The sequence below is a fragment of the Lepisma saccharinum genome, chromosome 13 (genome assembly GCF_977018435.1).
Source record: "Lepisma saccharinum chromosome 13, izLepSacc3.1, whole genome shotgun sequence".
In the NCBI taxonomy this organism is placed as follows: domain Eukaryota; kingdom Metazoa; phylum Arthropoda; class Insecta; order Zygentoma; family Lepismatidae; genus Lepisma; species Lepisma saccharinum.
Window position 1 is genome coordinate 58,036,355 of NC_139241.1, and position 27,817 is coordinate 58,064,171.

At 35.0% G+C, this 27,817-nt stretch overlaps 1 protein-coding gene across 5 annotated transcripts in view; it reads right to left on the minus strand.

Moving 5' to 3' along the window:
- Positions 1-5,191: 5,191 nt before the first annotated feature.
- The window catches only part of pod1 (coronin), a 93,668-nt gene continuing 71,042 nt past the window's right edge, over positions 5,192-27,817 (minus strand). For all 5 annotated transcript variants that reach the window (XM_083134231.1, XM_083134227.1, XM_083134229.1 and 2 more), the window contains 4 exons: positions 26,859-26,994; positions 24,770-24,918; positions 21,264-21,347; positions 5,192-8,188 (listed from right to left, as the gene is read on the minus strand). In XM_083134231.1, coding sequence (XP_082990357.1) covers positions 8,180-8,188; positions 21,264-21,347; positions 24,770-24,918; positions 26,859-26,994 — 378 coding nt within the window. In that variant the 3' untranslated portion in view covers positions 5,192-8,179. The remainder of the gene's footprint in view (positions 8,189-21,263; positions 21,348-24,769; positions 24,919-26,858; positions 26,995-27,817) is intronic.

A 27,817-nucleotide genomic window follows, 5' to 3' on the forward strand; every position in this document is an offset into this window, starting at 1 on the left:
GATTTTTCTGAGTGGCCACTGCAGTCTCCAGACCTGACACCAATGGATTTTTTTGCTTTGGGGTCACTTAAAGGTGCTCGTCTACTCAGGTAAGTTTCAGAATATCCAGCGTCTGAAGGAACACATTGTGTAATGTGTAGACATGATTATGCTGAAGGTTCTGGATAAGTATGAAACGTCAAATGCACAAGTGGATGGATGTTCAAGGTGCACACATTAAAGATATACTTTAAACCCCTATGTAAACTGACTTTTGACTCACCCTGTACATTACGGAAAATGTGAAAAGTATGTGCCTGAAAAAGTTGTATGCTAAATGTTAAAAGTTCTTCAAAATATTGATTATTGTGTGTAAAGCTTGCTTTAGATGGAAGCATTTCCTTTAACATTTCTTGAGTGTAAATGCATCCAAAAAATTTGTAGCAGTAAATACTTTACACGGAAGCTTTTCACGTAACATTCTGGTTAGCATTTGCAATTTCTATGTGAAGCATGCAGACCGTGTTAGATAGTATATACAGCACAAAAGTCATAGACATCATGTGGTTTTTATTTAATAACTAATGTAACAGTTGGGCTGAAAAGTTCGTAGGCTAACACAGTAAAAAATATTTTTTTGACAAAATTCGATTTTATTATTCAATATAGTTGCCTTCGAGGGCGATACAACGATTATAGCGGTCATACAATTTTTCGATGCCATTTTTATAGTACGATTTCTCTTTAGCCTCAAAATAGGCCTCAGTTTCGGCGATTACCTCTTCATCAGTGCTAAATTTCTTTCCAGCGAGCATTCTTTTAAGGTCTGCAAACAGAAAAAAGTCACTGGTGGCCAGATCTGGAGAATATGGTGGATGGGGAAGCCATTCGTAGTCTAATTCATATGATTTTGCCATCGTTTTCATTGATTTGTGACACGGTGCATTGTCTTGATGAAACAGCACCTTTTTCTTCTTCAAATGGGGCCGTTTTTTTGTGATTTCATCCTTTAAACGCTCCAACAACGCTATGTAATAATCTCAGCTATCTCGATCAACTTCACTTTACGATCATTTAAAATTATTTTGTGGACTTTTTTTATGTTTTCGTCGGTAACAGCCTCTTTGGGGCGTCCACTGCGTGCATCGTCTTCGATGCTCATTTCGCCTCGTTTAAATTTAGCAAACCACTTCTCAACGGTTGATTTTCCTGGTGCAGAGTCCGAATAATGTTTATCAAGCCAAGCCTTGGCTTCAACAGTATTTTTTTTCGCCAAAAAGCAATGCTTTATTAACACACGAAATTCTGTTTTTATCCATTTTTTCACAATAACAAAAGCTGCTTCACTCACAATGCTATATCTCACGAACTAATTATCCGGCAGCTGTGAAATTTATACACGTATCTTTTGAAGGTTAGTACTAAGTAAAAATCACATGGATTTAATTCTAGTAACGCCATCTATGAGTCAGCCTACGAACTTTTCAGCCCAACTGTTATGCATTATGAAGTATGTATTTAAGCAGCAGCACCAATTTGTACCTAACACCTTTTTATAGGAAACATTATTCCTTTTGGTTATATAGTTATCGATTTTAAAAATGTGAAGTGATGCATTGCTTACATCTCATTCAGCTGCCATTACATCTGCACTCGTGACATAGAGCTTGCTTCTCATTGGTTATGCTACACGAAATAGTAAGAAAATTAGGATCAATTCAGTCTGTGAAACATGCCATGGAATATACTGCAAGATTTCTTCACTTCACACAGTAGAATTTGATCGTAGCAGAAATGTTTATAAAAATGCTTTCATCTAAAGTGGGCCTAATTATTCCACTCCAATTACAGTGGAACCACGATTTTATGTTCCTAGTTTTTACATTTTCTTGCATTTTACATTCAATCTTGATGGTCTCAACATAGCAAACTGTTATAAAATTTTCCTCAATTTTACTTTCTCCCACATTTCAAGTCTGTTCAGCTTTGTCCCCTGAAAAACGTAAAATCGAGGTTCCACTGTATATGTATCAATATACCAAGAGATTCACTTTGAAAGACCAAAATGCTGGTAAATTAGCAGCCAATATTGATAAATAAATTTCAACAATTTACTCTCTTATACCTATACATCAGCATCATTATCGACTTGCTGCGATTCCCTTGCTAATATTACAATGCTTGTGGCATGTGCCGTAACATATCTAGTTACTAAAATAAAGATATTAACTTACTAGTAACCTATATTAATACTACACAGAAATTAGATCTTAGCCGCAACATATTGAGTTACTAGAATAAAAATATTAACTTACTAGTAATCTTTATTCATACTAAAGTAAGAATCACGAACCTTCCGACCCTCTGTAAACAACAGTCTCACTTCGAGTAACGTATCACTCCGCGCCAGCTGTTCGTGAATGGTGCGGCCATCATATGCTGCTCACTCGCAACCTTTAATTTTACGTAACATGGAAAAACGTATTCTTATTTTAACTGATAATCTACACATTGAAGTATAATAAATTTTCTACAAGTGATTAAATACAAGTTCTTGTTCAAGAATGAACATATTTTTCTACACCAAAAGTCCCATTTATCTGACACTGGGTTAACAGATCCCCCTTCCCCCTCCTCTCTCAGTATGACAGCGCCCAAGCTATACAAGAGAGTGAGAGATTCGTTTCAGTAAATTCAAGCCTTTTGGTTTTATTGCTTCCTTTCCACCAAATTATTGCCCAACATTGTTGACATGTAGAGTATTGTTTTCTCCTTTGTGCAACAAATATGCTGCCAGTTATAGCAGAAGCTAAACAAAGATAAGCTGGGGATTGTTTATCTTTCTCGGTTTCTTGTGCACTAGAAAACAAGAAGACGATAATAAGCACATTATTTATGCACGTCTCATTCAAGTAATATATTTTCTTACCTTGATTCAGCAGTTCCTTTTTTAACTTGAGGCATTTTCGGCGCTAGACATCATCCTGTCAGAGTATGGTCTGTCAAATTTGCTTCCCAAAAAGGAACTCGAACTTGGCACAAGAGGCGATTTAACGTCGACTGATAAAATTGGGGAGATCGGCATCAATCATCACTATCATCTTCCCCACAGTCGACAGGACGGCTCTTCGATTGAAAGAATACGAAAGCACCTCGCGTTGTTTTGCGCTTATCTCAAAATCGGTGTACTTGTTTATACGAGCAACAAAGTGTTTTTTTTCGCGAGACTCACAACTTGACCGGTTGTTTTCCTATCTTTCACCACACCGAAAACACAAAGACACAGACACACAATTACACTTGGACACCAACTTCACTGCTTGCTCAGGATAGCACCGACACAACGTCACATAAACGTTAAGAACAACCTGCTTCTTGCCACTTTTCAAACGGCTGTATTTCCGAAAGACTGCTCTGAAAACACGGGAGACCTTCCTGCATGCATGGAAGTCGCCATGTTCGAAACTGGCGCTATTTTCTTGCTGTTCACGTGATCGATTGTAATTTATACAATAATCACGTATTATTATTATAAACAGAAACCTTTAATGAAAATATATTTTTAAATGTATAATCCAACATAATTTACACGTTTTTCTTCCATTAGCGTACTTTCATAGAATGGACTACATGATGCGGAAGAAATCCGTTATTAGTCTGTTGCCAACCTCAATACTTCTCACTAAGTCAAGTACAGAAACTTTAGTGGTATGTCGAATGTCGGCATATGATAGTGTGATTTCACATTGACGATCCTCAGCGGATGAGGGAGGGGGTGGGATGCAGGAGTCGCTCTATAATCCAGAGGTGTTCACCATCCGGATGGTGACTTCCTCACACTCCGGAATACTTTTGCGGGTGAAGGAGGGCAGGCCGTAGGGTGAGGGAGGTTGATTTAAAATGAATACCTCTCAACAAGAGAGAAGAAAAATGTGACAATATTGAAAAATTCACCCACAAATATGCATTTTATTTTATATGTAGCATACAATAAAATATGATTGCTTCAAAATATTTCTGTATTCTACAGTCTTCTTTCCCCACTTTTATGCTTCTCTAAGTTGCCGTTTTAGTTTCCCTTGGTGTCTTTGCTGAATAATCCAGCATTTTTGAACGGGATGAAAAGGACATACAAGTGTGTTTTTGGGTGAAGTAACTTTAGAGATGTTGAAGTACATACTTTAGGATACTGGAATGTGTGACATTGAGGTGTAGATCGACCACGTTGTGACACACACATTTGTCATTAGTTACGAGACGATGAGGGATAGGTGATATTTGAATTCCAAATTAGTTAGCCGCCCCCGTGACGGAGTGGTTAGCAGATCGCATTACGACGCCAGGGGTCCCAGGTTCGAATCATAGCCTGGGCATGGATGTTTGTGAATGTCCATTCATCGATTTCATCATATCATCATCATTCATCCCCATCTTCGCAAATTAGCCATACGTTACACAAGAGGGGAAGTAAAATAAAGCAAATCAATCAAACCAAATTAGTTATTTCCATTATTTTTATCTAATTAATAATAAATCATAAGAATGTCAAACATCAAATAAATTTAATGAAGAGACCCCGGTTTCAAAATGTAATTTATCTCAATGTGTCACATTCTTCTACCAAGGTTTTTTTTGTAAAATAAGAGAGAAAATTAATCTTACTCCTGGGGGATAAGATGTAAATTTTGTATTTGATTTTTTTAAATTTATCGTTGCTTTTCGTCCACTTTTGGCTAATCCCGACGATGAGAATGAGTGATCGTTAGATTAAATAGATGAAGGGACACTCACAAATAACACCCATGCCAGGATTTGAGCCAGGGAACTTCGGTGATGAGTCTGAAAGTCGGCCACCAGGCAAGATGTACATTTTTAAATGTATTTCTTTACATACATTCAATAAGTTTCAACAGGTCATCAGTGATACACTGCTTATTCCGCATCTGTTGACAAATGGAATGTTTTTACACCTTGTAGGCTATGTGGATTATTTTTTTTCATAAGTTTGCGACACTGTTAGGGTACACGTGCTTTTGTTTACAGAAGGTCTTAAGTTCTATGATTCTCACTTTACATTGAAATTTAGATCTTAGCTGTAACATATTGAGTTACTAGAATAAAAATATTAACTTACTAGTAACCTTTATTAATACTACACTGAAATTTAGATCTTAATCACTTTCCACTATGGAAAATAAAAGACCCGTTTGCTTATTGTACTCTTTATTTTATTTCAATTTGTTGTTACAATGAAAGACCTGACAAGCTATAATATTGATGTGGAATGTTTGCCAAAGTGAAAATATTACACAAGCACATCACTGTTACATATATACAAAACTCCTGCTTGAGAATTGTAGCAAAGATAATACGGACATGAAAGGTAGGCCTAAATTATAATATTAATGGCACTTCTTGATTGCAACTCACTGCTCACTTGTTGAATAATGCTACACTATACAAAGTATTGAGAGTTATATATTTTTGCCATAAGTAGAAGGGATGTCTTATGTTAAAACAACACAACTGAAATTTAAGTTTGATTCTGTGAACCCAGAACATGTATCAAAGTTTGCAATTTGCCAATGTGAGGTATGACTCATTTGTTCTAGACGTACGCTCTATTTCTTGTACTTGTAATAGTTTCCACGTAAAATGTCTTTTACAGAGCTTGAGAAAAACATATATATAAAAGGAGCAAATTTGGAATGATTTTTACTTGTATAAATTGAACAGTTTCAAGTGAACTGGAATGCTATTTTGAGTTTCTTTGTTCTTTTCAAGTGCATGATTTTCAGATGTAATCAATTGTTTATGTATGAAGATTAATTGGTTATTTCTAAAATTTGTGTTCTTAAATTGAAATTGATCAGGTTAAATTTCACAAAATCTTGTCTTTCAAACATAATGAAGGCTATGAGAATGGTGTAAAGTTGTTTGGAATTATATTTATGAAGAATACGTTACCTTGTCACCAAGGTTATACACAGAAGAACTAATACATGGAACAATACCATGGTTCACCTTAACATCAAATAGAGCAAAGGAAACATATTTTAATTAGAATATGAATGAAGAGATATGAGTGTGTCTGTGGCAGTAGTGAAGCTACAGGATGGAATGGACCAGGTTTGAACAGACTAGCAGAGAATTCACACCGAAGCCACAGGTGGCACATGTTGCTTCGGACACAGCCGATAAGCAGCAACATTTCACACTGTACCAGCATGTCGCTTCAGTGTGAATTCTCCCTTAAGAGTATGGGGCGAGAACAACGTACTGCGAGTGTATACACTGCACGAGCAGTGGGAGGAGAGCGAAAGGGAAGACCAAGTGGAATGACAGAAGGGAAATGGAAAGGCTTCTGTCCTATGTCTTTTAGCCACAGCGTTACTGGTCCAGAAAACACTCCTGACAGAGGTTTGACAATGGAGTGAAGAACAAAATTTTTGTCTTAGATATAAAGCGTATAAAAGGCAGTTGCTATGGTGAAATTTAGTGCAGTGCACTGACACTAGTTTTATCTCTCATTCTCAATGTCCGGGAAAAACACAATCAATTTCTACAAGAAAGTTGACATGTTTGAGTTCTTTGACATGGAAAATGCCTGAGAAAGTGAGAGAACCTTTATTACTAAATGTAGTCAAGAAAAACATCTTTAGATTCAAGGCAAGTTGCGTAATTCCTGTAATAATTGTCATTTTTTATTGGTAATACTTATTTACAGAGGTACCACTTTAGTGGTATGTGCATTACGTACTACGGCCATTTTGCATTTATTCATCAATGGGTTCATTCAAAACAAAATGATCCAACTATTTCTTGAAATGAGTCATTGTTTCGTCATCATCTGTGGCATGTACAATAGTAGAGTACACACCAGAAATTATACACAATACAATAGTACTATGTAGCAAAAAATAAAACTGTCATCTATCAAAATGTGAAACTGTCTTAAAATGCTTACAAAAATACACGATTCACAAATTAACAAACATACATCAATAATCAAGACTAACTAATGAATTGACAAATTGCATAACTCAGAGAAACAATTGTACTTTCTGTAGCTACGTCGTCTTCTACTTGTGGCAAGTGAGGTAAATGTACTCATTGCTATTACTACTTCACAACAATTCATTACAGTGTTAATTCAATAGAGCACCCCGCAAAAGTTAACTTATCGCAGTAACAAAATTTCAACCTGCCATGAAACATACTGGCCTTCTATGTAAACGCTGAAAAAAGGAACCAAAATATTTACAAAAATCATTTCTCAGAGATTTATCTTACAGACATAATATCAAATTATTGCATCCCTGCAAAATAAATTATATATAAAATACATGGAAATCATTTACTCTAAGTATATTTGTTCTATTTGTCTAATAGAAAAATCTACCTTGTAAAAAAGATCACAAGATTTAAAATATTATCACTTTCGATTATTATGCAAGTACACATGAAGACTAATTTCCTTATCAATATTATCCATCTTCCTTCCTCGTTCCGAGCACAGTGTACAAAAGAGAGCTAGAAGCGAAACACATGTACGCACGCACACACACGAAAGTACCACATATACAGATGTCACAATGACAGGCATATGTACGTTAGTCAATGTTCATAAATTAATCATAATCATTAATAGTAGTAAATATATGCATTATTTGTACATGATATAAGTTCATACATAATCATATATATATATATATTAATCAGGAAAAGCAATTCTGTAAGCTACAGAACATTTTGTTTCTTGCAAGGTTCTTTAACCTTTCACGCACATTAACAAACCAATGACCAGAAAAATCTATACATACAAAATTCTGGCAAATATGTGATGCATCAAGTTGGTTCACGACAATTGCAGGATAACGGATACATGGGTACTCTGAACGTTTATCTTACACAGACATAGAAAAAGAAGATTAACCGAGCATAAAGAGGAAATGGTATGTGGCATTGTGTTTATTTTTAACATTTTTCTTTACTGGTTTCTCGATTGAAGATATACTTACGAAGTCCCCATGTGTCCATGATCCCTGCATATGTTGCTTCCTTAGTGAACACGATGAAGGGTATTCACCGTTCTACTTTTGTCAGAATGTAAGCATGTAGTTCTTGCAACTTGACTAGCACTAAGTAGCGTTGCCCGTGATTCTCCTGTTCAGCCAATCCCTGATGACTTTACACCACACTATTCATCCTGCCAAAGAGAAACATATTTACATTGAAACACATGTATATTTTTTACAACAGGGTGTCTACAATTTGTTAACCGCAAAATTCCCTCACTTTTACAGACCAAGTCATTAGGACAATTTAAACATGTGTAAAAAGGTCACTATATTGGATTGCATTGAGTTGGTGTTTTAAGTCCACTTTATGCACAGAAAGGCTAATCGAGACTGGATCTACAGTGGGATCCGAACCACTATGTGCCTCCACTGGGTATCAAACCCGGGACCCCTTGATTACAAGACAACGATGAAGAAGGTCACTATAATTTAGCTAAACTGCACAATTAGAATCAAACTTAACAAAGTTTTTTTTGTTTCAAATGTTACAAGTAATAACAAGAAGGAAACAAACAGAAAGTAACTGTTGGATGGGATATTAGGGAGAAGCTTTTACATAATACTTGCCACACATTGACTAGTGGTTAACAAAAGGTTTTTCTTTTTGTAAAAAAAATCATAACCATTATAGCATAAATAATACAGGATTTTAGTAAAATTTAGTAATATATGTATTAATCTCAATATCTGCAAACCCAAAAATTGCAACACAAAAGTGATAAAATCCAATAGCCACTGTAGTAGTAATTTCTACATGAAAATAGTTCAAAACGTGACCCCTTTTCCTAGAGTATTTAATATACAATTTCTAGTGTAACTACCTGTAATACTCAGTATACAGGATGTCTACCAAAATAACAAATTCAAAATTCATGACTTTTACTTGACCTCCCCTATTTTCTTAACATTTATTTAATTGGCCCCAACTTAGGTATAGTTGGCAATTAAGAAAATGGATAGTTTTATTCAATGAAAATCCCCTACAACAAGGCTTGTTAAGATGTAAACTGAAGGTGTACTTTAACAAGAGATTTAGACTTGCTAATGCATGTAAAAATTAATGCTTCAGACTTTATTCGGGATGGGGAATGGTCATATTATTATAATAGTTTTACAAAACTTCACGCATATAAAAATTTAATTCTTAAGAAACAAATCGAAAAAATCTTAACCACCACTAATACTCAATTTTATCAAATCCCAGTACATGTATATAACAATGTAAATTCACTATACTGTACTGTAAAAACGGCACAAATTCTTGACCACAAGCATAATTTCTTGACTTTCTTTACCTACCTGTTGATTTCTTGACATTCTTGACTGGTATAACAAGCTGAAGTGTGATATGTCCACAACAAATATACAATTTCTTGCAATTTCTTCGTAACCCTACTTTTAGTGCACTACCACAAAAATCATCATTTTTCCAGAAACAGTTAATTTCCATGACATTTTCAGAAAAAGTATATTCCCTGACTTTTCCAGGATTTCCAGACTGGTAGACACACAACAATTTCAAATTCAAATAAGGTAACACTTAAACAGATTTTCCTGCATGAAGCGTGAAGAGTGTTGTGTTGGACAGAAGCTCCAATGAATGAATGCGAGTTGAATCTTTTAGGGTGTACTGGCACATGGCCATTCTGCACACTTCAAACTAAATGAGGAAAAATCGACCTTATCTAAAACCATTTCCTCAAAGTTTCTAATGGCATATAAGAAGTACCTTGAGGAAGATTAAAAGTGCAAGCTTATAAAGGGACCTATGCAGGACATACACAACACGCTAAAAAACATAAGGAAAAACTAAAACATCCGTAAGGAGTTGGGAAGGTTAAAAGTTTGTCCGAGGAGAATAAAATCAACACTTTCGATAAGAATATGTCGAACAATTGAAATAACACTACATGCATGGACAGTTGAGCCTATGACAATAAAAATAATACATTGTCATAACAACATGTGAAAAAGGTTAGGCTAAGTTCAAAGTTCCACATTTGTGCAATATTTATAATAATTTAGTCATAACAGTTATTTTTGACTGGCAATATGAAAAACAAATATCTTCAATCATATGTGTTCTTTCAGACAAGAAAGATATGATACATTCAAATTTATAATTAAATTTATTGAAATTGTGTACATTTGCATTGGCTTCAAGGTTTATATACAAAGGTCAACTCTTTAAAATTGTTCAATGTATAATATGATGTCATACTTGGTATTTTGTATCAACATTCAAAAAATGGTAATTGTAATCATTAGATAAGTATATTGTGATATACATAGTAAAATAGCTGTAACAGAGCAAATATGTACATTTGCAACACAAACATTCAAGCTGTTAAGCACTTATGGACAAAAATATAAAACAAAAACAATTGAAGATTGCACATACTAAAAGATCTGGCTTGAACTAGTTGCTCTGATACTAGTTGTCTGTGACTTTGTGAGGGGCTCAAGATGGAACAAAGATAAGTACAAATTGGGCATTATGGAATGGGGATATATTTGTACAATAATTGTTGCTTTTAAAGCATTAAACTTGGCAATGTGATAATAACTTGGATGCTTAAGTTATATAGAAGCCTTTTATGACTTGAATGAACTTTGATCATGATATAATCTGATAAAGATTCGAAAGTTGTGCAATGACACTGATATGTATAATGGATGCCATGTTGAATTGGAAGCAGTGAATAAGTATCTGTTTTCATCTTCCTTAACGGGCAGGCTTGTAAATGTTACAGTTCCTCAAATAAGTGCTTGGAGGAAGGTTGCATAGAGTGACAGTTATATGTTCTACATTTGGATGTGGTTTGATCAGATGATGAATTTCGAAAACTGAAGCTCAGAATTGTGGATACAAGGACTTGCTTTATCCTGGAAGGAGATAACAAAGAGATATTTTCTTCTTATGTGTAGCATTGATATGTTATAAATGCTCTTGTACTTTTTGTTGTTTCTAGTTTTTTTTTATTTTTATCAATATAATAATTATAAAGGTATTTATTATTGATTGAATATAAACACAATTCATCAGCATATGTAAATTGAAATTTCCTTTCCAATATAGCACCATAGCTACTACCTATTGTGCTGATACTGAGTTTGAATTATACTGACCTAAAAATGGTTAAACTTAGATTATGAGACTCAAATGGTACAATTATTGGATAGGAAAGAATAAGTTATTGAGTTGTGAATATTCTTGTTTCTCATATTAGTTTCAATACCTAACATTATGGAGAAGGAGATCACATTGGCTGACATTGTGATGATGCTCAAATCGCAGCAGGCAGAAATGAAAGACGGTATCTCTGCAGTGCAAAGTCAGATGAAAGAAAGCATTGAAGCCAGTAAAGCTCAAAGTAAGGAACTTAGAGAAATTAAGGTAGATATTTCACAGTTCCGTAAGGAATGCTTAGATAGAACAGAAAAGTTAGAAAAGAAAGTTAAATTACTGGATCAAAGGATGAATGATGAGCTAGTTTATCTTGCTGCGGATATGGATAAAAAATTAGACGATACAGTTAGTAATCTATCCAAACAGTTTACTTCTCAACTGGATCAATGTCTTGAGGTTTGTGCTCAGTGTAGTGTATCACTTGGTACATTAAGTAATGATCTAATTAAGTTACGAAGTGAAACCAAGTATGCTAATTCAACTGAACCACAGGTTGATGTCAAATCTATTGGCATACAACATGATGAGGTTGATAAAGAAGTTATGTCTAGCAGTGCAAGGCATATTATTATCACTCGCGTTCCAGAGAATGATGCAATTAGGAGTGATGTTGATAGTGATAAGTCAGTGGATATTAGTACAAGGCATAAGTTGCATGATGTAAATAATAAAGACAATATCAACTCTTCTTTGGAATTAGGTGTTAAGAATGCACTTCTACAAATAGAAACCAATATCATGAGTGTAGTTAATAATGCATTATCACCAGTGTCAACTCATGATATAATAGCAGTTAAAAATACAGCTAAAGTACAGAGTGACTTTACACCTCGAATGAGTTCTCACACTGTAAATCAGAGACAACATACAGTTGGGAATAAAGATGAAGTTTGTCATGGTTCACCAAAAAGTAGTCTTGTTAGACATAATATAGGAGTGAATACTGAATCTGAGATGTATAATAGTACAGATTCAGATCATGATAGAGTAAGTATGCTTAGTGGTCCATACCGAAATACAAGATTAGCATCTAAGCGTCGAAAATTGAGGAAGAACAAATCAGTTGCTAATAATAATGTTGATGACAAAATTTCATATGCACAACATGATGCTGGTCATATGAATAATGTTAGTCATTCAGTAGATGTTCCATTGACTAATTGTAATAAGAGTCAAATTAAAGTTCTCATTAAACCACAGGACTTGAGGCATTTCCCTCATTTTGATGGGATATCTTTAGAGTTTGCACCATCAGAATTCTTAGAAAAAGTAGAGGAAAACCTAGATATTTATGACATCAAAGAAAGTCAATTCTTGAAGTACATACCAAAACTTCTAACTGATTGTGCTAGAACTTGGTACTTAGAAGTAAAGAATCAGTTTACCACTTATTCTGAATTTAAAGAGGCTTTTTTGGCACATTATCAGAATGACCGCTGGAAATCAGTAAAGTTGACTCAAACTTTGAATTCTCCTTTTACAAAAGAGAGTAATGTAAGCCTGTTACAATATGCAAATAAGAACTACAAAATTTTGAAGTCTACTCAGCCTCATGCTGAAGAACCTCATTTGATAGCACAATTAGCCTCATTATTACCACACAGGATTAGTGAACACATGGTGATCAATAACGTACGTACATTGCAGCAAACGTTGCAAGTTATTGAAAATTTTCAATCTTTAAGAAATAATCCTGCACGGTTCAATGACATGAACAGAAATAATTATAATCCAAAGAATAAGGCTAGAGTAGCAAATGTTTCATGTGCTAATGATCAAAATAGAAATAAGGATAGGTATTCTAGTAAATCCTATAGAAATTCTAGGACTTTTAATAAAAATAATAACAAACAAACATCTTCTGATGTTAGTAATCAAATTCAACAGCAGCATGATAAACAACCATGTGATACAAGGGTGCAAAACACAGTACGCAGAGAGAGCAATAACAATGGTGATGGTTATGATAAAATAGAGTATTACCGATCAGATAGTGACGGTGGCCGTAGCAAAACTAGTGACGGTGGCCGTAGCAAAACTTATAGAAACTCTGCTTATACTCGGAGTTCAGCTTCTAATTGGAGACTCCAAAGCCAATAACACAAATTAAATTTAGGAATCAAATTAAATATTTAAGTAGGCATATACATTATACTTCTTTATTTATTTTGTAATGTAAAATTAGTGATCTTGTGCAGAAGTTTCTTGCCCAAGTTAGACAAGTTGATGTTTCTTTAGCTTCTATATTTTACCTAGATGTAGTAACTGCTTGACACATCAACTTAAAAGGGTGGTTGGTTGGGAGTATCTTCTAGACTGTTGGTCTAGGGAGGTATATTTGGCCACAGTACCACTGTTCATCTTGATGGACAAAAATACAATATAATATTTTGAAGTATAAGTTTGTGATTTATTTTATGCACAATTCAGTTGCATGATCACTATATTTAAGTTTATTATACTTAAATATAACTCCGCATGTTTGTGGGAAACTTGGCATTATTATGCACAACAAAAGCAAATTTTAAAAACACTTTAATAGTTCATCTATGTAACAAACTTGAATAGCTGGTGAAAGATGTTACCCAAGATGTTAGTTAAGTAGTGGTAGTGTACAAAGAATGTAAGTGCATTTAAAATGCTTATATACGAGAATTATTTTATTTGCTATTAGGGAATTGTTAAGTCAATAATTCCTGAAGATGAATTGTTTCCTCGTATATTTTATGAAGTTGACATGTATCAGAGACATCCACTAGATGATCCAAGCTCGTCACTCATAATTCCATGCCACAGTTGCATGAAAGCATTGTGAAGTGTTCACGTAAAGGCAATAGTGAGTCCTATTGTGACACTTAATGTAGAAATATTTATTATATGAATATATATATTTCTTTTTATGATGCACATGTATCTTTGGTGCTTTATCAAGTTTGGATTCTTCCAATAGTAATCATGTAGTGCTGATAGGTTAGGTATTTATGATTTCAAATACACTTATCAAGCTAAGCCACACGATGATGCTGCTATATATGATGATTGAAGGTTGACTATTTCCACATCTTAGGGGTATAAATTTATGAAGTAAAGATACATATTAAGACCAGTTACACTAGTTTTTTTTCAGGGAATGTAATGTTCCATTTATGTTATAATATAAATGTACTTAATTACATAAGTGATTAATCTGAGCCACGTGTCTTATATTGATAATGATCGTAAATATCAAGTATCTTTTGAGATAACCATTCTTAACATGTTTTGGATTAAAACTATGTTAGATGTATTTTTGATGACTTCTGAAATCACACATGACTACGTTAAAAACGTTTTAGTCAATTAAGCCTCAGAGATATGTTATTTTATCAATGCACTTGCTAGGATTGATAAAATATTTATACAGACTAGGATGGAATTTTGTTGGTATGAGGTATAGTTTAGTTGTTTTATTCTAAATGAATAACAACGTTAATTTGTGATTTATTTTGACAGCATATTAAAGGACTTTGACATGATCATATGATATCTTTGCACTTGACGATATTATAGTAATGAGCTTTCACAAAGTATTGTCAGTGTGATGTCATTCTCTATAAGTGTGATCTATATTAAGAGTAGACACAGATTGATTAATTATTTGACAATTTCAGATAGTATTTTCTCAATTGCAAACTCAAAGCAATTCTGATAATTGAAAATTGATTCATGGTTGTAAATTCTTTTTAATACACACATGTATATGTTTGACAGTGTTATGCATCTGAGATTATATATACAATATATATGTTCATACTTCATAAATGTATAATGTAATATTTTCTTCATCATTGCAAAACATGATAATGATTTCTTAACTGATAACATGTTGTTTATTTTGTTGGTTTGATGAACAAAAATACTGCTTCATTTTACAACCACACCCATGAGGATTGGTTGGTTAAGTTCTTCTCTTAGACTGTTGCTTAAGGGAGGTACTGTGAGTCACAGTACTTTATGCATAATTTTACATTCGTCAGATGTCAATGTCAAAATTTTTTCATTTTTCGTGCTTCTTTCCTTGAGTCTGAAACATTAGTTCAGGTATGAAGTATTCATCTGTAGAGTTTGCCTTAAGTTGATCTTCGTAATCCGACATTGGTCCTCATTCATATATCTTGATCCTTAGTTGTGATTAACGGTGGAAAAATTCAATATAACAAATATTCTTTGTTATGTGTATTTTGGAGTGCAAAAAATGTATAATATAATGTGATAGCATGCGCAATAATAGATTTTAATATTAAGATTTAGCTGTGGCTTAAAAACATTTACTAGAGCTCTAAGATTCCAAGAGTTGAATTGTAGGCTCCAATAGAAATAAACTTGACAAGAAGCAAAGAGATGTGTTGATCCAAGCTTAAGTCAAGTAGTAGGTTCCTTTAAAATGCTAGAATGCATTATGGCTCCAAAATGTGTTCACAAAGGGCAGAATAGGAAATTCGTGCCGTGACGCTGTGAGTTCAGGAACAACAGTTATTTATGATTTATAATTTTTGTGCGCACATCATAATTTATACATTTCTTGCATGAATTGATTTGTGATGTAAGAAATCTTAGTTTCGACACTCCATAAATCTGAGGATGTTTGCTTTTGATGCAGGGACTTAGATTTTTGTCTTGTTAGCTGATGTTACTAGATAAATGGATGAATTCCCAATGGGAAATTTAGTTGGATCATAGGTAACTTACTCTACATATAGAAAATTATAATTAATATATTTTTGGCTAAATAAAAATTAATATAGAAATTATGCTCTCAGATTAAGAATGAAGTTCTTAATGGTGCTTCATTGGTTCATAATAAATAAAAATGTTATGTAGCTACATTGTTTTATGTAAAAATGGTTCATATGGAACTTCATTAGATAATTGTTGGTATGTAGACTTGATTTTTTTTTGTTTGTTTTTCAACATTATTATGTACTAAAAACTCACTATGTGTAGTTGCACTGTATTGGTTCATGATGAACATGTTCTTTTTCTATTGTTGGAAAACAAATATTCAGTTATACTCATTAAAAAAAAAATATTCAGTTATACTCAGTTGATTATAATGCTAAACATGAAAACAGTTTGTAAATATAGAGGCATTATATTAATTATTATATGTTAAAAGTCTCAGTAGTGCTCAGATCTGTTTTGTGGGTTCGTCCCTTGTTGAGCGCCAGTATGACAATAAAAATAATACATTGTCATAACAACATGTGAAAAAGGTTAGGCTAAGTTCAAAGTTCCACATTTGTGCAATATTTATAATAATTTAGTCATAACAGTTATTTTTGACTGGCAATATGAAAAACAAATATCTTCAATCATATGTGTTCTTTCAGACAAGAAAGATATGATACATTCAAATTTATAATTAAATTTATTGAAATTGTGTACATTTGCATTGGCTTCAAGGTTTATATACAAAGGTCAACTCTTTAAAATTGTTCAATGTATAATATGATGTCATACTTGGTATTTTGTATCAACATTCAAAAAATGGTAATTGTAATCATTAGATAAGTATATTGTGATATACATAGTAAAATAGCTGTAACAGAGCAAATATGTACATTTGCAACACAAACATTCAAGCTGTTAAGCACTTATGGACAAAAATATAAAACAAAAACAATTGAAGATTGCACATACTAAAAGATCTGGCTTGAACTAGTTGCTCTGATACTAGTTGTCTGTGACTTTGTGAGGGGCTCAAGATGGAACAAAGATAAGTACAAATTGGGCATTATGGAATGGGGATATATTTGTACAATAATTGTTGCTTTTAAAGCATTAAACTTGGCAATGTGATAATAACTTGGATGCTTAAGTTATATAGAAGCCTTTTATGACTTGAATGAACTTTGATCATGATATAATCTGATAAAGATTCGAAAGTTGTGCAATGACACTGATATGTATAATGGATGCCATGTTGAATTGGAAGCAGTGAATAAGTATCTGTTTTCATCTTCCTTAACGGGCAGGCTTGTAAATGTTACAGTTCCTCAAATAAGTGCTTGGAGGAAGGTTGCATAGAGTGACAGTTATATGTTCTACATTTGGATGTGGTTTGATCAGATGATGAATTTCGAAAACTGAAGCTCAGAATTGTGGATACAAGGACTTGCTTTATCCTGGAAGGAGATAACAAAGAGATATTTTCTTCTTATGTGTAGCATTGATATGTTATAAATGCTCTTGTACTTTTTGTTGTTTCTAGTTTTTTTTTATTTTTATCAATATAATAATTATAAAGGTATTTATTATTGATTGAATATAAACACAATTCATCAGCATATGTAAATTGAAATTTCCTTTCCAATATAGCACCATAGCTACTACCTATTGTGCTGATACTGAGTTTGAATTATACTGACCTAAAAATGGTTAAAAGCCCTTGCAGCAAATGACCATGGGCAAGATTGTTGTGTCCAATTCAAAGTAGAGTTAAAATAACCTCTTTTGTTGGGAGGTTATAGGCAAGAAAGATGCAGGCAGTGGGGATGAAATTTTTAAGGAGTGTATAGAAGGGGTAGAATAAGGAATGAGGAGATCCGACAGACAGTGGGGCTGGTAAAGCTTCAGCACAGAATAAATGAGGCACGGATCAGATGGTTTGGACACATGAAGAGGCTGGATGCAGAAAGGCTACCAGTAAGGAATGGGAATAAGGCCAAGGGGGAGACCAACATGTGGAAAGAGCAGATAACGAAGAGCGTTAGGAGAAGAGGACAAGATCGCAACACCGTGGAAAGAGAGGAGCGGTGGGAGACCAGGAAAAAATGGAGAGGCTTGACTTCTATGTTGATCCAGCCAGAGGAAGGAAACGGTGAAGGATGGTACAAGGAAAGCCATGCACCAATGATGGGCTTGATGGTGCAAAGTTTGTTACCCATCACCTCATCCCTAGAGGCATGCATATTTCGTTTTCGACAGAAACGTGGAATGTGAAATAACACACGGTAATGTTTATTTTTCATGTTTCTGAAAGGTGTGAGGTGCATTTTTCTACCATGTTTTGTCATGAAATGATGCGAAATGAACTGTAAAATGCAACACGAACCCTTAAACAGGAAATGTTGAGTTTATTTGCTTCCTTTAAACATGACACTTTCGTAAGTCTGGAATTATCCTGTGAGTTATGCAAATCATGGAAAATTGATTAATTCTGCTGTAAATATTGCAAAGCAAAAATGGACCCCTTTACACAGGAATAAACTTAATACTCTGATAACTACACAAACGTACTATTATAAGTGTAATGTTAAATTTTGTGTAATAAGTTGCTACAGTTTTGAAATCAAATTTGGGATTTTAACACCAATTCAATTTTATATACTGCTTTTGATCCTAAAATGTAAACAGTTTTTGTACTGAAATCTTATCTTTTATTCACCATAAATATGTGGCTCTACTCATTCCACACTTCCTGCCTGATGTCCAGAAGGAAGGAATGGAACACATTCTGAAGGTCCCTGGCTGGTAGAAAGTGCACAGCACTTTGCTGTCTGCATCAGCTACTTTATTTCCCTTGATGTCCAAGTGACTATGGATACAGCAGAAGCGAACTTCAGCACTGCCAGATAAGGACACGAGTCACTGAAGATTGCGCTGCAGTAAAGGATGCTCCATACTCTGGAGCACTCTGAATCACAGCAAATAAGGAAACTGTGAACTTCCGCAAAAGTCCAGTGCCTTTAGAACTACATGAGCCATTCCATGGAAAGTGGACAAATAAGGTTAATTTCATTTTCATTCAAAGTATCACTTATTACAAATGAAATTAAAGGGAAAACTATGCACAATTTGGAATTATTAATACAAACATTAGATTCATAGCTTTTAAATAACCTATTACTTTTTATAGTGGAAGTGGGATTTTGTGTGATGTCTCCACTTAATTTAGTTTCATTACCATGAGAAAACTAAATTAATTCTAATTGTCTTATTTATTAGTTCTATATCTTAAGCCCTGAAGTATCATACTTCATTTCTGAAACAAACCTTAGTTTAAAGAATCTATTTATGATAATTTCCATAGCCTTTGCATTGTTACATAATCATACAAAGTAAATAATGTGCATTGTGTCACACCAGTCACAAAATTTGTCAGACAAAAAAATGTTTATAAAAAAGTACGTAGTAATATTTTTAGAAACTAAAAGCATTTAAATGTCAAGTAAAGTTTGCTTTGTGAAAAAAACCTTTCAGTAAACTCTTGAATTTTCTGAAATACTGAGGAAGGTCCTAAATTTAAGTCTCAGAAGTGTCACACTTGTCACAATTACAAAACAAAACACACACACACACACACAGGGTGGGCACAAAGTCACTTTTCCCAATCATTGATTTCTTTATTTATTGGAGAAAGCAACTTTGTGCCCACCCTGTATGTAGCTGAAAAATTAGATGGGGGAGAAATATTCTGAAGTGAATTAACTTTCATCATGGAAAATGAAATTCCATGAAGGTGCTAAGAAAATATTTAAAGAATGAATGTAAATTTGTCTGGATGTCACACCCATCACAATGGAATTGCCCACATACAGTTCTGCTGTGTAGATGTAATAGGCAGGATGTAAAATGTAGCATAACATTCAGTGTTGACAACAAAGGCACAACCAACTGATTCAATAGATTTGGACCCATCCCTACAAAGGAGAGTAAAATTGGAATACTCTGGATCAAATCTCCAAAAACTGTTGCTCCTGGCATTGGGAGGGTAGTCAGACACACACGTTCACCAAAAGTGTAGGAACTTCCCAAGTGGGGAGAGATGGACAGAAGCTTGAATTTTACCTGGGCACTTAATGAAGTATTACTTTATTTACTTACTCTAGGGCCATGTGGCTTAATACACTGTGTATCCCATAAATTCTGGACTAGGACGAGTAAACAGGAACCGCACATGCAATGACACTCTTCTGTGTGTATATTATTCAAAATACATTCCTTGTGCTTCAATACACTGAAAGCAATCCTCAAACAGCTTGTCAAAACACGTTCTGAAAGTCTTTGATGGGAACAGTGTTGAGATACTCAGTCGAAGCTCTTTGAATGTTTCAAAACTTTATGGTAGAACTCCCCTGTGGCCATCTATCCATTGGAAACAAATCTCCATGAATGATACCCATGGAGTCATAGAACGTGATGAGCATCATCTTGATACTTACGGAACTTCTGCAGGCAAACTTTCTTGGGTTTTGGGGACCCTTGGTTCTTCCACACCAAACTCTGGCACTTTAAATAAGGAGAAATTAGTACTCACTTTATCTGCGAAACTGTTTTTTCTTCTTCGTTCTATTAATTTCAGTGGCCGCTGCCACCATCCTCGTTGGAACTTGCTGTACTGTTGCTGACGCATGCCAAACAACAATACAGCCACTGAAATTGATAGAACGAAGAAGAAAAAACAGTTTCGCGGATGAAGTGAGTACTAATTTCTCCGAATTTATATACTACCGCGTCTCTCTTTTCCCAATTATGAATCTGGCACTTTGTTAGTGGATCATATTGGAAACACCATGTTTCGTTACTAGTCACAATAGTTTTCAGGGAATTGGAATCCCTGTCCGCAGCCCTAATCAACTTCTCGGGAATGTTGAACCCTTTGGTTAACTGGTCATTTCATACATGGTGACCTAGGGTTGTGTCGCTTGTGATACTGAAACTTTTAAGAGGATCCTTCCTCAAAGATCAAGTTTACCAGCAAGAGAGAGAAAACATCGGTAATTGGAGAAGGGGTGTTTTTCCAAATTATGCAATATGTAAATGCACTATGACATCAGTCTGGAAAATTATGGGGCGCACTGTGTATAACTACTCACAAGTACATTAACGAAAAGTAGAAAGCATCAAAGCAGAATTGCCAAAATATGGCTTTCAATAGAATAGGCACCATGCTATTACAGCAAAGACCAGAATACAAAGCTATTTATTTATCTTATCTACAGATTTGAAATAATTTTAGTAAAAATGCTCACCCATTCATGGTCATCCACCCCTTCCATGTCATCTTGTTCTAGCTTCATGTTCACTTCTAATCTGCTACTCACAGACTTTTGAATCTGGAATAAAGCAAATACATTTTGTGCTCCTTTAACTCAATTAAACCTAACTATACTATGAGAACATCAACCATATAAAAGACATGTTGAGGTTCTGTAAATAAAAAAAGTCTCCATTCTTATTTCCAAAGTCATATACAGGTATATATATACACATTTCTGTGCATAGTGTGGGGGTAGGGGCCCATCCAGCCAACCTTGATGGTGGAGTGGTTAGCGCAGCATGCTACGATGCCAGGTTTTCCGGGTTCGAATCCCAGCCTGGACATGGATGTTATTTGTCTCCCCGTCTCAACAATTTCACCACATCCTCATCTTTGCGATTAGCAAAAAGTAGCAGAAAAGCGAAGTAAAAACAAATCTAATCAAAAAACAATATTGATCTCGGCCATTTTTTGAGGATATGCAATCAGCAGCACAGTTCAGTTATCCTTACCCACAGGTATTTATTTATTTGAGGCTGGGTGAGCCCCGGAGTTGGTTTATTCAGGGATAAGGGTAGAAACATTCTGACCTTAGATAGCCCACCCTGAAAATCAAACCTGAGTTTCCCGTGTGACAGCAGATGCCCTAGTGACTGACTGTCACACTGCAGCTCCTAATACAGTGGAACGTTGATTTTGTTTTTCAGGGGACCATACATCACTATCGGACCACCTGTTCTTTATTCACAGAATTTCAAAGAGAGAGATGATTTTTTGTTCACACGACAAAGAACCGAAGGCATACTCGAAAACATTGGTTAGCATAGATTAACACAGACTTGAATTTTGTGTAACTCGTTTCTATGTAGGTCTACTGGTTATGTATTATTTTCCTGTAGTTTACGGTTATTACAAGCATAAGAAAACAGTTTTTTCTTTGTGACGTTTCAGGAGAACACACGCTCCTTTCATCAGACATTTATTTTCATTTTGACTAAAGATACAGTTATAACAATGGTTAGTAATTTTTAAACAAAAAGAATCTGTTATATAATGGATGTTGTCAATGTTACATTGTTGTAATATAGCAACTTAACTGTGAAAAAAGCAGTTTTTTTGTTTTTTTTTTAAATTATGAATCCCAAATATCATCAGGTAATTCAAATTCATCATTGTTTTCACAAAGTCTCTTGATGTTTTCTGTTACATTAAATTTTAAAGATGGTGGCTTACTCCATTTGTGAAAAAGAAAACTCCACACTGGATCTATGTTACCATTTTCATTATTTAATTTATTCCAGTGTTCTTCTGCAATGAATGAGGCTTCCCAGACATTCAACTCTGTGTTTCCCGTTAATCTTTTTAAAACCCTTCTCTTTTTAATCAAATGCTTCTCTTCGATGATATGTAGGGGCATGCATATTTCGTTTTTGACGAAAAAACGAAATTTGAAAAAACACATGGTAATGTTAATTTTTCATGTTTTTGAAAGGTGTGAGATGCATTTTGTGACCATATTTTGTCACGAAATAATGCGAAATGAACTGCAAAAAGCGAAATTAACTCTTAAACACGAAATTCAGGGTTTATTCACCGATGCGACACCTTCCGAGGTCTGAATTATCCTGAGAGTTATGCAATTCCCGGAAAATTGATTAATTCTGCTGTTAATATTGGAGAAGCAAAAATGGACTCCTTTACACAGAAATAAACTTAATACTCTGACAATGTGCTATTAGAAGTGAAATGTTAATTCTGTGGAATAAGTGTAGTTTTTAAATCAAATTTAGGATTATTTTCACAATTTTAAAACCAATATGTCTTTTTATATACCACTTTTCATCCATTTTTTCACCGCTATAACACCGATATTTTATTTTATTTACCGCTTTTGAACCCGAAATTGACTCAGTTTTTGTACCGAAATTTTGCCTTTTTATTTACCAAAAATATGTGCCTCTAATGATATGAGTTGACAAACCTGTTCTTGGGTTTAGATTTATAATGTCCAAATCATGTTCGTGCCATCTTATTGCCATTTTCCTTGCTGTTTGTCCCACATAATCTTTTGAACATGAACAACTTATATTATATATTCCTGTGGTTTCCACATCTGGTAGCGAGTTTCTCATTTTGAATTCATTAAATGTACATTCCAAACTTCTTGGTGATTTAAAAACAATTTTGAAATTAAAACTTCTAAAAATTTTTGCAATTTTATGTGAGAATCCCTTGTGGAATGGAATGCACACAAATTTCTTTTCAACAGATTTTTCATCTTTGTCTGTATTTCTCTTTTCCTTTAGTTTTCTTGCAACTTGTTTTTTGATTTGGTTTATTCTGTTAGTGTGAAAGCCATTTTCTTTTGCTATATTAAAGAGCCTTTCTTCTTCATTTTTGATATCCTCATTATTAGAACATAGTCTTTGTGCTCTCAGGAAAAAATTTAAAAATATGTTATCCATTGTTATACGCGAATGTTCTGATTTGGCATGGATGTATTTTTCCACCGCTAATTTTTTTCTATGGACTGATGTTTGAATTGTTGAGTCAGTTGTCTTAATTTGCAGATCAAGGAAAGAAATTACATTGTTATTCATGGGTTCGCAAGTGAATTTTATGCGACGATGTGATTCATTTAACGATTTAAATACATCCATGATGGTGTTCTCATTTTTAGCAATAATTAGCACATCATCTACATATCTGATGTAGAGTTTGATATCCGCACCTATCGCATTAACAATTGGAGATTCTATGTAATGAAGGAAAATGCTGGAGATGATTCCGGATACTGGGTTTCCCATTGATAATAATAATAATAATAAAAAAAAGACTGCTTTTTTCACAGTTAAGTTGCTATATTACAACAATGTAACATTGACAACATCCATTATATAACAGATTCTTTTTGTTTAAAAATTACTAACCATTGTTATAACTGTATCTTTAGTCAAAATGAAAATAAATGTCTGATGAAAGGAGCGTGTGTTCTCCTGAAACGTCACAAAGAAAAAACTGTTTTCTTATGCTTGTAATAACCGTAAACTACAGGAAAATAATTCTATCATGCAAGCAATGCGTACATACAAGAAAAACTATTATGGTTATATATTGATTAGAGATCAAACTCAAGTACCCATAATTTTTAATCTCACAGTAGTGTCCTCCGATGAAGATTCTCTTTGTTACCTTGAGCTATATATCTCATCTGCAAGGTTCACCCTCACAACTCAACCTTATCCTTGTCCTCTACCCCCACATGCTCTCTCACCTTCACAACCCACCCTTCCAGCCTACCCTCACTAGATCTTGCTCCCACCCACAAGACTCGCAAGTCTTCAGAGGGAGAGTCACCCTCCAGACGGTGAACACCTCTGTTCAAGACTGGAAAACTGCAAAATTGTATCAAGTTTTGGATAGTTAAAAGCTAATGCAGTTCAGTTCGTCTGGGTTGCTCCAGTTGTTGCTGCAAACATTTCTAAAGAAGTAATCTACCTGTTCTTGCTTCTCCTTGGTTGAGGCATTCAGCTCCGGACTCCAGCCTATCTTGTATGGAGGAGCTGACCCAAACTTGCTGGTTCTGTCTCCACTCTGCGTAGGCGTTAAACTGCCTTGGTTCCCTCCAGTGCCTTGAACTTCTGATACTATGAACAACCAAAAAGAAATACAGACTTAATACAAAAGGGATTAAGTAAGTATAACCTATGGCTTGCAGCAAAAATATACATTCATACATACATACATACATACATACAGACACACACACACACACACACACACACACACGGGCCTCCCCCATGGCGCAGTGGTAGCGTCATTGCCTTGTAATCAAGGGGTCCCAGGTTTGATATCCGGTGGAGGCACAAGTGGTTTGGATCCCACTTTAAACTGTAGGTCCAGTCCCGATTAGCCTTACTGTGCATAAAGTGGACTTAAAACACCAACTCAAACCAAACCAAACCAAACCAAACCAAACCAAACACAAACACACACACACACACACACACACACACACACGCACGCGCACGCGCGTGATGAAGGAAACAGTAAACACTTACTACACCACTCCCACAGCTCACAGGTGCAACAAACCCAGGTGCAAGACCTGCCCCATACTCATCACCTCCCCCACCCTCCTGATCCCCACAGCAGCAGGTGAGTTCACCCTTCACCTTAAAGGCACCTGCCACTCATCCAACCTGATTTACACCCTCATCTGCCAAATCTGCGGCAACTTCTATATGGGCGAAACCTCCACCCAAAACTCCGATTTCACAGTTGCCATCCACACCAACAGCCACAACACCACCTTTAACAACTGTTTCAGTGTGGCCATCATCCATCTTTCACCCCCCGCACTCCGACATGCACGCCACTATACCCCCCAAACTCAATCTAGCCAACCAATAACCCTTTCTCCTCCTCCCCAAAACTACCCACCCACCATGCATTAAACATGGTGAAATGATGAAAGTACACTTGGTTTCTATCGACTGGTATTCTCTGCTTCTACACTACGTAACATTGATTTCTCTTTCTTCTCCGTTGACAATGCGACATGTCGCGAAATATCAAACTATTTCTTTTCGTGTGGTAAGTGTTTACTGTCTCCTTCATCACTTTTGTATTTATCTGCCCATATACAGGATGTCCCATAGGTCTGGACCCACAGGAGAAAATGACGTAGACTTACAGAGTTTGTTCAAAATGTTTGTCATTGTAGCGCATGCATAGTTGAAGACTAAATTTTCCCTCTTGAACATATTATGGGTCACAATCAAAGAAATTTGCAGGCAGGCATCCACAGCACATTCTTTAAGGAGAATTCTCTGACTTTTGACCGTGTGCACCACAGCTTTTAGGTAGCCCCACAAAACCAAACTGAGCAGAGTGAGATCTGGGTTCCTTGGAAACAACTTCATTCATCCTTGGAGTACAGTCCAGTATGTGAAGGCGCTGTCGCACTGTAAACTCATAATGCAAAGGAGCACCATCCTGTTGAAAACTCCTATGGGACATCCTGTATATGTGTAAGTTTTGAAGCGTATTTGTTAACAAAAGAACGGATATCGAGAACAATAAGTTCCTTTTAATACTTCAGGGTTGGAACTAATTTGACAATGCTGAAAGACATGCATTAAATAAAAAGGTTAGCTGCCCACATACAATGCACCCAACCTGCCAAATCAATTCACATGATGCTAACACCTGTAAAGTTATGAACACAAGTTGAGCAGTCATCAACAATATTCTCAAGTATTATGAGCCTGTGAAACGTGCAACTGCATAATTTGAGAAAGTTAAATTACTTCTTACTCTCTTTTCCTTTACTGCTTACAAGATAAAAATGGAGATTAGACTTACTTTCTATACTTGTAGCTGATGCGATCAGCATCATGCTCCAGCTGCATCAAATTCCCTTGACATGAGGCTGAGCAACCCTCAGAGCTACTTTATGTAGGGACCACATTGGTACAAATTCCGTCTGAGAAATTGAACCAGGATCCTAATCTGGTAGCCAGATGCATTACCACCTTGGCACTGTGGCTCCAAGAACCATGCAGCTTAATCAAATAATACTCACGTGCGTCCATTCCTTCTGGCTTTAGGCTGCATCTCACTGGTGCTCTGTTCACTCCTTTGAACCACTCATGGCTCTGCACTGTTGGTTTCCATGTTACCTTTGTTGGCGGGAAAAGATCATCTTGGAACAGCTCGCTCTTAAATAAAACAATGTGCTCCTTCAATTTGCAATTTCTCACTAGATGAAATTTGCACAAGAATGAAATATAGAACCCCATAGCTCCTCCATGCATGGAAATTACAGCAAAAATTCTCACCTGAAATCACTTACCACCCAGGGAATATGGTTGAGAAGGGACAGATGAATTGGTACTCTATCGGAATCGGCCAATATAGGCATATTGGTGTATCAGTTTATTGGTAAAATTACCGATCCAATATGTCTATAAATATCTTATAATTTAGTGTCATATTCTTCCATTTTGTTTGTTTTTTTATAATCTCCATGCCATACTATAAAAAAATATGAAGGTCAATGAACCATTCAGGACTTCAAGGACCATTTGGAATGTTATATTGGATTGGAATGTTATATTGGATTGGAATGTTATATTGGATTGATAGAATATCGGTTTTAGGTACCAGTAAATATTATATCAATACTGTAGTGGTACCAGATAAAATTTCATATCGGCCCATCCATAGAATATGGTTATATTGGTAGTTTTTACATTGTATGTCAACTTAATTAATAATAAAGTGTTTTAAAATTAAACATCTCTTTTAGTTGTCTCAAGTACACCCAACACATGTAACTATGGTAGACCACAATTAATTTTAAAAAAAAATCAAGAAACACGCACATACTCACACATATGCAAGATACAAATATAAACTTTTCTTATTTTTAAAACTTCAAACTGGAGAATACGTAAATAAAATGTAAAATGGTTGGTAGATTTGGTGTTTTAAATCCAATCTATGCACAGTAAGACTAATCAAGACTCGACCTACAGCTTA